This window comes from Etheostoma spectabile, chromosome 13 (genome assembly GCF_008692095.1).
Source record: "Etheostoma spectabile isolate EspeVRDwgs_2016 chromosome 13, UIUC_Espe_1.0, whole genome shotgun sequence".
Lineage (NCBI taxonomy): Eukaryota > Metazoa > Chordata > Actinopteri > Perciformes > Percidae > Etheostoma > Etheostoma spectabile.
Window position 1 is genome coordinate 13,910,277 of NC_045745.1, and position 14,482 is coordinate 13,924,758.

Consider the following 14,482-nt stretch of genomic DNA (forward strand, 5'->3'; position numbering starts at 1 on the left):
TTCTCTCTCTTTGTCTACTTCGGTAATCCAGCAAAATCTTTGCCATTATGAATGAACACACATTCTGTGTACGTCATGGGTCCATTTCTTTTTTTCCGTCTTTAATTTTTTGACAGGACAGTGAGAAAGGGACAGGTCGGATTTGAAACCTGGACCTCTGCGTTGAGGCATAAACCTCTCAGTACATGTGCACCTGCTCTACCACTGAGCCCACCTGGCCACATCATGGGTCCATTCCTTTTCTCAAAATATCTGGTGTTGTAAAAAGATATTTAAAAAAAAAAAAAAATTAAAACAAACTGTAAACGAAGTGATGATGGCGAAACTTTAATACACTTGATCTGTATCTGCATGTCTACTGTAAATGTATCATACATTGTCATAGTGATCACCTGCCACTGCCGCTAATTTGTCTAATTATGCTGTAGAGTCCCATCACACTCTAAAATGGCACACCAAAACAACCAGGTGGTGGACTATTTCAGAAAACCAATTACTTTCTATAATTTCCGGAGATACCCGGAACAAAGAGCAAAATATCACACTACTTCATTCCATGAAGATGGGATGCATGGGTATGACACACACACAACAGCGAGAGAGAGAGGAAGATGAAGAGAGAGGAGAGAGAGAGGAGAGAGAGAGAGAGAGAGAGAGAGAGAGAGAGGGAGAGACGAGCGTGAGAGAGAGAGAGGGGGGACTGAGGGAGCGGAGAGGAGAAGGGAGAGGAGAGAGCTGAGAGTTGAGAGCGAGAGGATCGCGTGGCGAGCGAGAGGGAGAGAGCCGAGAGAAGAGGGAGAAGAGAGAGAGAGAGCCTATAATGCATGTTTTATTCACTGTACTTAATCTTCTCTCTTAAGAAATGGGGCTTTTTAGTTGATTAACAAACAAGTGAGGGGCATAGTCAACGTGGTGAACTGATTTCTATTGAGGCATTCATGGCACACAAAAAAAAAACATGCATGCTTTCAAGATTCTGACATTAAGGTCCGCCAAGAAAAGGGGTAATGCATTGTAGACAAGTGGTGTCCTCCTTTCAGCAACAAAGCCTGAAGCTCCTTGGTAGAGGTCTTGCACATCACGCTACATCTGAGGGAGCCAGTGCTTCATAAAAAGGTTCTTTTCAATGGCTTATAAAAAAGGACAACATCCTTAGAATCCACTCTAACAGCCAAGCAAGAGCAGAATTACAGTTCATAGTTGGGCTTCAAAGATTTTTACGACTGTTTCTTAAAATTAAAGAAATCCAGCATTGGCCTTTTCCACCAGTTACACACAGAAAATCAATTAAAACAGATTGGCAGAACTACCTGGAAGATCTGCGAGTGTAATTACAGATAAAGGCCACGAGTAAAACAAGGACCTGTCTTTTCAGTAACAGCTTCTTTTTCTTACTGTTTCCGGTAGAAGGATGCCCCGCTGTTCAGAGAGCACAGATTGATTTTAGCCTTGAGCCCAACTGTCACTGAAAATTAAAAAAAGGGTGCCATGCTGCAAACGGGTTTACCATTTTCTGATGCCGACAGACAATGCCAAAAAGCATTGAATAGAAAGCTGTTCGCTAAATATAAAAACCATATGCTTCATGCAAGCAAACACAAATAGCAACAGCAGGTGTCCCAACAACAATGCAACAACAATGCAACAACCTGACATCACCGGCGTACAGAACAAAAACAAATATGAAAAGCACACTGGCTCAAATGCAGTCACAAGTTGTTGATGCGTATGGGCAGGCAGCAAGGTTTCTATTGTGTACAGGGCAGTGTTTCCGTACAAATATAATGGGAAAAAGGAAACCTCTTCAAACACAGCAATAGAGCAAAGGCTTCGTTTCACCACATGTAAATCAATTAGGCTAGAACATGAGAGGTGGTGTGTCACACTGCTGCTTTGTCTGCTCTCTGTCCAGTGTCTACTCTCAGAGATAGGCTGGTGCTGGGAAGGCTGCCAACTATATACAAACCATGACTGGGCAAACATTGCTCCACAGGCCATGTTGCGCAGCTGACTGCAGATGCAGCTCCCAGCAATCAGTGGTACTCAATCACTCCATTTGACACACCTAGTTCCATTCAACACTGTTAGTCATAATCTATTCAACCCATTCACCCAGGCTAACCACAACATAGTCTTTCACCATGTCAGTTCAAAGCTTTCCCTCAGGAAATCATTTAGCCAAGGTGGTAAACCTCCCAGGTCTCATGATCAATTTATAAAGTAGATAATCACCTATTAAATATAACATGTATTGTGTGAAATACTGTCTCTGCTCTTATTCCTTAAGGATGATGCCTTTAGAGCTGCAACAATTACTTGGTTATTTGATTATCGTTTAAAATCATTTTCAAGCTTCTCAAATGTGAAAATATCCTGTTTTTACGTTGGCTTCCACTCTAGCAAATTGAATATATTTGGGTTTTTGACTGCTGGTCAGACAAAACAAGACATTTCAAAATGTGACCTTGGGCTCTAAAGGCATTTTTCACTTTTTTCTGATGTTTTGTAGACCAAATGATGAACTGAGAAACCCAAAGTTTCTTTTAAAACTATAGTGCGTAGTTTCTGTCTCCCACATGATGAAATCAAATAACAAAACATGTTGGCGCATCCACATGCTACAAGCCTTCAGTGATCACGCACCTCCTCCACGCAGTTGCTAGTAGCCAAGGAGAACAAAACACATGGACTCTTCAGAGGAGGTAATTATCTTCACTCGAGTTTCTGCCAGGGAAAGTCACCGGACGCCGCAATGTTCTGAACGTAGCCATACAGAGAGAGTTGAGTGGAGCTGATAGTCTTAATTAGCTTTGCAGTGACTCATTTGGCAATGGCTTGAATGTAACGGACATTCATTAATATCAAAAAGTTATGCACTAAAGCTTTAAGTAAGTGAGTGGATAAAGTAGCATATAAAAATGTAATATTATATTGGCTGAAGAATGGCTGGGTAACAGTACAGAAAATGATCAAGTACCAAAAGCTGGCATCAGTTTCTAATCTTGGTTTCTTTAACTTGATAGTTCCAATTCAAGTAAAAAATGTTGCTATTTTTACCCATTATATTTAGACAAAGTTCTTGTACAGCTGCTTAGACAACTATTTACCAGTTTGGGTTCTTCGGATAAATTAAAAAAAGGGTTTTGTACAAATAAGAAGAAAAGAAATATCAAAAAAGGTATTCTGCTATCCGAACCAAAACTGATATTGTTTCAGCACTATTCTGAAAAGAATTTCAAAACATACGCAACCCCACCATAGACCTAAATTCTGATGTCTTATTTGTTTCGGCTGAGGGGAAACACGAACGTATCACACAATAAGTGACCACACAACTCTGCTTCAAGCGCTCTTATCATCAAACTTGCCTAACTGAAGTGTCCTTGAGCTAAAACCTTAATCCTTATCAGCGCCACAAATGCTGCTCCGCACCAGACCTCTTCACGTGGAGGAGGACGGGCGAGAAAAATAAGGTGGATTTCCCTCTAGGCATCAATGAAGCGTCACATTTAAGCTGAGGTAGTTGCTACAGCTGTGGCTTAGTTTGTATGGCGAGTGACCGATCACAATGGCATCTTGATAACAAATCCCTGCGAGGCTGTAATTTAAATCAACCCTGCAGAAAAACTGAATCGTGAGCTTGTTTACAATGTTATGCGTGAGCCGATATGTATGACAACGGAAATTTGAGGCGAGAAAAACGAAGAATAATAGATTCATTACAGTACAATATTTTCCCCAGAGCAGTGTTAAAGACCATGATATTGCTTTTTCACACCTGGGGATTTGTCTGCTTAACGGTTCATCCAGCAGGACTACTGCTTTCTCTTCAGGTATTTTTACTACTTGTTTACTTAGCATCTGAGTTTGACAAGGACAGAGTGGTTTAAACTTCTAGAGTAAGAGCAGCGTGCGTGCGTGCGTGCATGCGTGCGTCAGAGACTCAAGGTCTCTGAGGCCAAGAACCTCTGGAACCATCCTCAGAGGCAGCCGGCCATGCGCCAAAACTGTTACTGCAATTACTTTTGACAGCAGCGCCTTCATTGTCCAGGAAGGTGGGCATCCCTGCGTTGAGCAACGTTGACCACGGGCGTTAGCGAGGGTTTGTGTAGGCAGAGTCAAGCAGCAAGCTTGCTTCACAGCCTCGGTGAAGTCATCAAGGAGAGTATATTTTTTAGTGCACAAGTAGGCGTTTCTTTTGTGTGGTAATGAAAATGAGGCAAGAATGGAAAGGGAGTCGGAGAGGAAATATATTGTGCAAAATGCCTGAAAGGATGGAAGGGATGGTTATGCAGTAAATATGGAATGAATTGCATTCTGCCACAATGCAGCTTACTTGGAATTTAGATTGATTCTGGTTAAAGTCTCATGCAATGTCCTACTCCGCTTTCTACTGAAAACAGTGCTGCTGCTGTTGTTGCTGCTGCATCACATAAAAACTTGTTTGATATTTAAGGAGATTAATCTTCTTTGGGATGTTTGATTTGGATTTTGTACACTTTGCTGTGCCAATGTCAGTCTATGTAGGACAGACTATGTAATAACTGTGACTTTGCACACACAAAAAGTAATCAAAAGGAGATGATAGACAGTTGTGTACTATGTTGTGGGTCCATAGGCGTGAGTAACTGTAACGTTCTAAGGGTGTTTCAGCTGTGATCGTATCTATCCCTGCAAAGTTCCCATATTTTGTGTATTGTTGCTTCTTGTGTGGTCAATAAGTGTGATTGTGGCTGGGAGTCACAGGATGATGGTATTTATGTTATGGTTAATATTTTAACCTTGTGTTAGTGTAGATTCCTGCATTATAGCTAGGGTAACTTATGTGGCTGCAACTGTCAATATTGAACTTACAGTAACCTTACAGAGGAAAACAGTACCAAATTAAATGTATTACTTTTTCTGAGATACAAGTGTAACAAGATTTGTGTGTGTGTGTGTGTGTGTGTGTGTGTGTGTGTGTGTGTGTGTGTCCATCTTCCAAAATGACCAATCAGAACAGCAGCTACCTCTGCAGTTGCATGTTGCAGAAAATTGGCCATCACTTTTCTATGCAACACAATTATGATCCTGAAAGCCTACGGGGGGTAATTCAATTCAAGTAGGGTGGGGGGGTCACTCACCATATGAAAGCGCCGCCACACAGATGAGGAGAGTCCATCTGCAATCCCGTACACCTGACATGGTAGAAATCCCAGCAGGCGTATGTTAAATCCCAGTTGTTCCAGTAGCCGATGGTGGATAAATTAACCTCTCTGCTGCAGGTGCCTCCACGCGATGCTGTTGCAGTTCTTCCGAAGGTCTTAAGTTGGACAATGGTTAATAGATAGGAATGTTTCTGCACGAGTGTTTGAGCGAGTGTGTGAAACAGTGTGTATGACGCCCGTCGAGGTCTTGGAAAATGTGACTGTCCAGCTAGTCTTTACGGCCAAACCGTGTCTTCTCCAGGCAAAAAAGAGAGCGTTCCCCCCTCCCCCCTCGCACGGGAGAAGAAAGTTGCAAGTATTCTGCTCTAAATTAGACAACTGGGTTAAGCGAGAAACCCAGTGTTCCTGAAACGAATCCAAGTCCTTGCGCGAAAGCCGTCCCCAAAAATCATAAATCAATGGCCATCAGTTGAGAGATGACGCGCGCTCTGGCTTTGGCTAAAAACACAGGAATCCTGCGTGCTTGCTGCAAAAAAAAAGGGCTAGACTAGTGTAAATAAAAAAGCAGCCGAGAATGAGCAGCAGAATGGGTCTACGGGATAAGTCAGTCTCCAATGAAGAATTCAAAAATGAAATTCCTTGCGCAAATCATGGAAACAGTGATGGAGAGGAGGGCGAAAAGGCATCCGACCAGGATCCGCACCGATCTGGTTCAGCTGTCACTGACTTCTCGGGTTTCATTTGAAATCCACAGCGGAAAGGAGGAGATGGGAATACATTCTGAGCTCTAAACGGTGAAATTGCACCCTGAAACAAACGCCAGAAAGGTCCGGGCGAGCCGCTTTTTCTCGGAGGTCTCCAGTAGTTAACCTACCGCAGCGTGTTGACTCAGTCTGAGCCGGGAGTCACCGTGCGAACATTAGAAGAGCACACACATCCAGAAAAGTCTTGCTACTTTGTTTTTCCGCTTTACTTTGTGATTTTAAGCCAGAAAGCCGGAGCTGGGCATCGTCGGTGCTGCCTACCGGGAGCATGAAGCACAGCCAAGTCCGACGAACTCTCCGGTTGGGTGTTTTTCTCCCAATTAGCTGACTTCACTGCAGCTGTGTGCGCTGTTTCCAGGGGAGACGGAGTTCTTTCAGACGCTGCTGACTTGGTCTAGCTCTTAACTCCGCTCCAAACTAAACGCGTGCACCTTAAAATGTGCAGCTCGCGCTCGTTAAGACAGCCACAATATCAAAGCGCACATCCGGTAACAATCTTCAAAGTAAAAAAAACAAAATATATATTTTTACTATATATTTTATTTTGGGTAACGTCAAGTGAAATAAATATTATTTTCGGTAGGTATGAAAATACAATTTGATTACATGCAAGATAAGAATAGCTTATTACATTCACGGTTAGAGTAATATTTAATAATAATAATAATAATGAAAATAATACATTTTCAATTATTCATAATAAAATTAATTGAAAATGTACAGTTTTCCACAAATGCTGAACAAATAACTTAATCAAATATATATATTATACATATATATATATATATGCCTACAGGGTTACAAGCAAAGATGATGCAACACAAATATTAAAACTATTAGACCAAGGCATGTGTTCAAGCAGACAATTAGTTCAAGATGGATCCTAAACGATCCCTAATTTATGGTGACTAATAGCATCCACGTTATGGAAAGACTTAAGAAGTATTTTCATTTATTTTAGGGTTCAGCTGGTATTCCTTAAGCTGGCTGTACATGCATCACCTGGCTCCAGACCTCTGGAATTCCTTTAAGTCTAAATATCAGGCTCGTGTCCTACTTTAACGTGATAACGTTTGTATGCTTTTATTTTAAAGGCAACAGAGACGTCCGGTCGTGTCCATACTAAGTGTTGTGAACTTTCTGTAGCTCACACCGGGCACGGCAGACAAAAATTAATCACGTGAGTGGCTTACCCGCCTCCTTCTCATCAGAGAGGAAAATCTCCTGAAGAAAGAGCCTTCACTCCTGCACAGTCATGGCTTCACTTTTGTGCTGGTTGGGAGGTAATAAGAGTGCACACTTGTCTGTTCTTTAGTTATAGGTCCGGTAGTCTACATGAGTAGGCTAATCCATATGAAGCATTGTAAAACTTCCACATCTTTAGGAATTATAGATTTCTCACAGCTCATATGTTGATCTGACAAACACAGGTGCCACTTAGAACATTACCATCGGCTGTATCCCATTTAGGTGTGTCAGTTCTCTTGTGTTCTGCATGTTGGATTACTGGTGCACCCACTTTTAACAGAGCTAACATTGGTGGTTATACCTGTGCTTTTTCTATTATGCCAAGTCAAGTTTGGGCCATCAGAAAGGTAGATTAGGGTAAATAAGGAGTCTAATGGGTTAATTATCTACCATTAAGCTCTTTTCAGACATGGAATACACAATGTTACTGGCATAAATGTAGGCGTCCATTATGTTAATGTTCCATAATGGCTTTTTTAAAACATAGGCCTAAAAGACCCGAAAAAAAGAACATCAAGGCAGAAGAGTGTTCTTAACTATCTCGCAGGTTGCATCAGTGATGGGTTTTTAAATTAATTTTGACGTTGTTGCCATATAGTCAGACTTTGCAGTTGGCATGGAAGAAAGGGAGTGAGTGATATAAAAAAAAAAAAAACTTTTATGTAAGATTTTTTTTTTAGACTGATCCGACATGATAAGAATGTTAAATGTTATAGGTGTGAGGTTCTCAGCCAGGCCGCTGTTTAACCCTTGTATGCTGTTCGGGTCAAAATGACCCATTTCAAATTTTTACAAGAAGGAAAATGGTACAGGTTACATTATTTCTACCTGGAAAATCAACGGCCTTACCTTATTTTCTGTGATAAACATGTATTCCTGACTCAATTCAGAAAATTATTCTGGATATGACCACTTATGTTTTTTCCTTGGTCGATTTTCAACATGAATTATAACCTTATGGGGAAAAACGAACCCCACTTGCATTTTTATTTGTGTGCTAGTAGAGACTTGATTGCATTCCCTAAACACATATGTCATCTCAATTGTTTGAAATTGAGATAAAGATAATGTCTGTTAATAGATTATGAAGTAAAATTTTATTTCAGAATTGTTTTTAAAACCCCAAATAAGTCACGGGTCAGTTTGACCCGAGGGATACTGGAGGGTCCTGAAAATGAAGACAACACAAGGGTTAAGACGACAGCAGGAAAAGCTGCATGTGATGTTTCTTTATTAAAACTCATATATGTATAGAGCCCCCATGGCTTTGGGGTTAAGACGGCAAACATAAACAACATCCTAGGTTTGAGGTCATTTTCTCTCTGCTTCTTCGTTATTCTCGTCTCCATTAATATGTTGGTTATCTGATCGCAGACGTGTTTAGAAGTTGAGGAAAGACCTGGTGATTGGGTCAGGGGTAGGGGTAGCCCAATGAGCTAAACATCAACAAAGCGTAGACCTTTTTTCACAGCAGAAATACTGACTCAAAGCAAGCAAAGCACAGGTGTAATTAAAACTGTTAGATATGGCTCTCTTCCATTTGAGTGTAGTAATAAGTCATGACAGTGAGCCAGCGTACACAGTGACAGGGTCCTGAAACCGCAGCTGTGGTTTTCCTGCTACGGTATGTCAAAATGTCTGCTGTAGAAAAGGTCTGAGGCGCACAGTCAGCATAGCCGTGAACTGCAATATTTCAAGTTCAAGAGCTGGCTTTATGCGTCAGCTCCAATACTTCATTATTAAGTTTTGCGAGCGTCATCGAGAGATTGGAAAGTCCAGCGTAAGAACCATGCAGTGACTTAAATCATCTGTTACATTATAACTTCCAGTTACGCATGAGATGCAGAACTTTATATTTTACTTTTAAATTTAAACATCTGGAGACTCCCATGTTGAGTGGTTTAAGATATGTATTTCTTCCCTGTAGCTTGCCTGTAATGCAGAAAGCTGCAGAATTCATTGTCTTGTATTAATAACCTCTTGCAGTAAGAGGCTAACAGGCAAGTCCCATCGTGCCCAAGAACTTAACAAGAGCAGATTTCTCTGCTCTCGCAGCTAATCTATCAGGACCACTTATGCAAATCAAGTCACTTGCAATTTTCCAGTTAGAACACCTGAGCCACAGCAGCAGCAGGCAGCAGGAAGCCAGGTGAGAGAGCAGACTGTGGTTCCCGACCGCACCAGCCCGGAGACGACGGGCTGCCGCAGGCTTCACTGGTGCGGCTCTGAGATGACTGTTAATGGTCTGTTAATGCATTTGACTTTGTAATTCATCGTTTCATCCTCTGACATTTACAAAAGACTTATTGTCAAATGGGGAACTTATTCCTTCAAACTCTTGTTCCTCTAAAGACATAAGAGTCTCTCTTGGTGATGAATTAAGATGAGCCTCGTCTGGGAATTTATTACCACCTGAAATTACACCTGAGTATTGTTTTGTTTTTATACTGAAAACCGTCCTCCGGTGTTACACCTTTACATTGTCACTTCTCAAGTTTAATACATTCATTTAGTCAAAGTGCTAACAAGTTCTCCTGCCGAGTGTGGAGCCTATTCCCATGTGAGAAATGTTTTTGCTTACAGTTTTGCACATCAGATTTTGTCCCTTTTGAGGCAGCCTAATGGGTTAACATCAGCACTTGTTGTACTGCGGTATTACTGAATTGCTGTCGTTTGATGCTGATGCTACTGCGTTAGCTCTCGCATTGTCATTTTGGCAAAGTTGTCTATGCTCATTCAGCTGTTTGACACATCTGTCTTTCCGTTGTCAACAACATAACGAGGGTTCTGTTTGATGGTCTGAATAAAAATAAAAAATAAAATAAAAATGTTCCCTGCAAAAGCGTTGCTATCACAATTTGTCCGTAGGCTATGTTATTCTTCCAGAACACGCACATTTTCTGGATCCGAGTTTTTGGATTTGAACATGAATATTATGTGTTATGTCAAAAGAACTGTTTTATGCTTTATAAATGCTATGTAATCATATTGTCCCCAAAGCTGCTCCCACACATCCACTGCCACCATATCTGCTCATAATCCAGTGTGTTCTTGTTTCCTAGCAAGCAAGGGGCAATGCTGTCTGAGAAGGACCATACATTGATGCAACTATACCAGTCAGAATGGGAAGACAGCGAAAAAGGAGCGCTTCTTTTTGGTGGTGGATGAACAAAGTCTAACACGGTGCTCTTTGGTGCAGGGGTAATCCAATAGTACCTGAACAAGATGAAAACCAAGGCACAGTGTTGAAAAAGATACTAAAAAGCCAGTCATTAGCCTGTGCAATATTTTGACAAGCATTGGCACATTTTTCCACTATAATAAACTTGTGTCATGAAAATAAATTTCAAAATTGTGCTGTTCCTTTTTTTTAAGATTATTTTTGGGGCATTTTAGGAAAGGGGAGAGAATGAGGGAGAATGACATGCAGCAAAGGGCCACAGGGTGGAGCCAAACCTGCGGCGGCTGCGTCATTGTATTTATGGGCGCGCGCTCTAGCAGGTGAGCTACCCAGGCGCCCAACATGTACTCTTCTTTGTGACGCCATGTACTTCCATGAACAGGATTTAGCAAAATATTAAAATACCTCCACAACTGAAGAATACATTGTAGTAAAAGTTTGTATATACATTCATGGTGCCCAGAAAAAATAAATTTCTTCATATCTTTACATCTACTGGAAAGAATGGCATGATATTTTGAACACACATTCACACCTCCCTCGGGAGAAATTGTAACCGATACCTTCACTTTACATCACAGCACAATCAGCAGGTACAAATCCTAATTTGTCCAACACTTTGGTTCACCATTAAATACCTGCAAAACTAATTACCTAAACTTTAAAATTCAAAAATGTTTGTATGCTAAAATTCTGTCCAGCCCCACAGAGCTGTAAACTTTAGACAAATTGTTTTAACTTTGATTGTGGCTCATCAATTCATTTACTTTACAATAACTTTATTAATTCCACAAGGGGCAATTAGTTAAGAGCAGCTATAGACAACACACAAGCTTATAGGTCTACACTAACAAGTAGATAAAAAATAAAAATAAAAACATATAGATTTTATCCATTTAATCATGAATATTTAAAGCTATAGTGCGTAGTTTCTGTCTCCCTAGGTAATGACAACAACACTTTCGGTATGATACAACCCTTCTGTGATCGTGCACATGTCCCCACCCTTCCTCCACTCAGTTGCTAGTAGCCAAGGAGGACACGGAGGATTAAAACCCATGATGGACTCTTCAGATGAGCTAATTATCTTCACTCGAATTTTTGCATGGGAAAAGCGCCAAACGACACAATCTTCTGAACATAGCCATGCTGAGATATACAGAGAGAGTTATGTAGAGCTGAAAGTCTTAATTAGCTTTGTAGCACCTCATTTGGCATGCCTTGAATGTAACGCTTGTTCATTTATATCGAAAAGCCACGCACTAGAGCTTTAATGTTGTAGAGAAATGATTAAGATTTGAATTTTTTTTTCACAAGTTTAACTTTTGCAAAATCTGTGTGTGTAAATGTGTTTTTCAGAACAACGCCAGTCATTTGATACGGCTGTGTGCTGCAGTCACAGCATCAATATGTTGAGGGGAGGTTTTTGTGGCAAACGCACAACTCAATTTATGTGCAGGCTAGGCAATGGCTACATGCTTTAAGGCACATAAAGTAGTGTTCAGTTTTAAATGCTGCAGATGCTCCAGCAGAATAATTGCCTGCAACCACGCTTTAACTGTATAATCAAAAACCTAATGATGTGAGAACTAAATACTTTTCTGAATGTATTACTTTTTAGTAGGAAAAGCTCTGCTTGAATTCATGCAATATATTATGTGATTGCTGTCTTTACCAATATGCAATATATGATGCAGCTTTGCTTTGGACTATTTCAGAGCTGATGTCGAATTGTGGAGAATAAAATGGGTGTAGGTGAAAACAGCTCCCGCCATCCCATCCGCATCCTCAAAATGGATGAGATCTAAATTACACCTAAATTACACTGGCACAACAGTGGACGGCCCACGACCCAATGTCCACACTGTGAGCAATTAAAATGATCTAGTTATCAGTTCCATACATTTTCAATACAGCTGAGTTGCTATTGTCAATGTGTGGACTCTTATTGGGCGTGATTTCAAGAAAGAGTCAGGCACGACAGATTGTATTTACCTTTGAGTGGATTTCTTTGCTTCCCTGTGATTTAGTTCATAGTTTTAGTTTGTCAATACAGGTTTTATCTGGTAAGTGTGAAATGGATGAGAAATAGGTTACTGCCTTCCAAACTTTCCCAGGTCTCTAACTTTAATCTGGGAGGATTCCCATGGATTTCAGGATTTCTCTTTGCAATATTCTGCCTCTAGGTGCCAAAGTTGAAATGACTTTCACCTATCGCACACAACCTGGAAGAATATGAATTCACATATGTGTGATGGTTTGGGTGTTTTCTTTTCCTCTTCTGTTTTTTTTGGTCCTGTCTTGTCTCCTCGTGTTTGTGTCTTAGTATCCTCCCGGTCTTGTGATGTAGTTTTCTGTCTTGTGAGTGTCTGTATGTTCTGTTTCCTGTTTTATGTTGATAGTATGGTTTCCTGTTCTGTCTCCGGAAAGGTCGCCGGACGGAGCTTAGTTTTTGTGCATGGTTAAGTCGCTTGGCCTTGTTTCCATGTCGGAGGTATGGCTTTTTTGGCTGCAACTCTTCCATGAAGACCACTTCTGGCCGGACTACCCCCGGACAGATGGGTGTACCTGAGTCCCACTGGTTTCTGCCTGTTCTGAGCTGATGTCACTGCTGGACATCTTCCGATTTTGAAAGGAAATTAGCTTGATGGGTTTTACATCTGCTGCACCAAGTCTCCTTGGCCGACCACTGCGTCTACGATCCTTACGTTGCCCGACTTTTAGCAAGTGCACCTATAAGAATTAATGCTGGTTTAAAGGCCAAGGGGTAGTAACATCAAATATTGATGTGATGTAGAGTTTTCTTTTGTTCGCTCACTTTGCATTTTGTAAATTGATAAATAATTTATATTTTTGAAAGCATTCTTAGTTTACAGCATTTTTTCACACCTGCCTAAGACTTTTGCACAGTACTGTATAAATCAATAATGGATGAAATGACTGTAGTATGAAAGGGTTCACTCATGTAAACCTACAGATAAATATCAATTGTGCCATTCCCAGCTCTACCCTTTTTTTTTAACTAACTGTTTGGTTTTGAAGCTGTTTTGATTCACAGAGCTCTCATCTGCTTCGTTTTCAGCCGCAGCAGACAGTTGTTTTCAGTGAAACAGTTCTGATAAACCCATTGTACACTACCTGCCCAGCACCAGACAGCAGACAGATACAGTTAGCAACTAGCTGGTGAATGTAGTGGAGAGTTTAACAGGTGAAGACCCAGATTAGAATAGAAATAAAACAAGAATTCCTATTGGACTATTATCAGGTGGCAACAAATGAGAAACTGTTTGCTAACACATTAGCCATATTAATTTAATATAGTGGTGTATAATTTATATAGTATATAATGTTGTGTTTCCAATTGTTGCACTACCCCCCAAAAATGTTGGTCTTTTTTTATCCCCAATCACATCCTTTTATTTAGGTAGTTGCAACAAAATAATAATGAATGTAATCTTGCTCTGTTGTAGGCAGCATTGTGTTTCACAGCGAGTCTTGTATTTGTGCCATGAATGTGTGTTTGTTTTGATAGATTTTGTTCCTCTGCCTATCAGTGGTCAAAAACTCCATAGGATATTAATGTGATTGACTATTTATCAAAGGGCACAATTGAGGAGGTGCACTGCCTCCTTTGATTTGCCTCATATACAGTATATGCAGGTTCCTCCTTTCATATTTCACAGACAGCTCGCCTTCAGAGAGACCCATATAAGTAGACGTGTGTAAGTGCACAGCAGGAATCTTTCCAGACAATTAAAGCAGGAATGGAGCCCCCAAGAAATCAGTTTTAGGGCTGGTGCTAAAAATAAGGTTTCAGCAGTTTCATTCCACTAGGGGCTAGGAGCTGTTCTTATGCTACAGGAAGATAGCCAATTGAAACCTGTTCCACACTCTTGCCTTAGACTGAACAAAGCTTTGCTTGGATTGGAAAAACAAGAGGGGTAGCCAAATCAAACAAACTTATTAATTACATTGCTGCCTGTCTGTATGTTGTTTGAAAAATACAAATCTAAAAGGAAATGTAATTATACAGTACATATGTTTAGGAGACAAATGGCAATCACTTGAAACATCAACAATCACAGGAAAAAAGAAAAACTGCAGTCACATTGCAAGTCAGATGAAAGCGCAATCAATCTGTA

The 14,482-nt window shown here is 40.6% G+C and overlaps 1 protein-coding gene across 1 annotated transcript in view; it reads right to left on the reverse strand.

Moving 5' to 3' along the window:
• tmem132e (transmembrane protein 132E) overlaps positions 1-6,329 on the reverse strand; it is a 346,965-nt gene extending 340,636 nt beyond the window's left edge. The window contains exon 1 of the mRNA XM_032533312.1: positions 5,124-6,329. Coding sequence (XP_032389203.1) covers positions 5,124-5,184 — 61 coding nt within the window. The 5' untranslated portion in view covers positions 5,185-6,329. The remainder of the gene's footprint in view (positions 1-5,123) is intronic.
• Between the last annotated feature and the right edge of the window lie 8,153 nt (positions 6,330-14,482).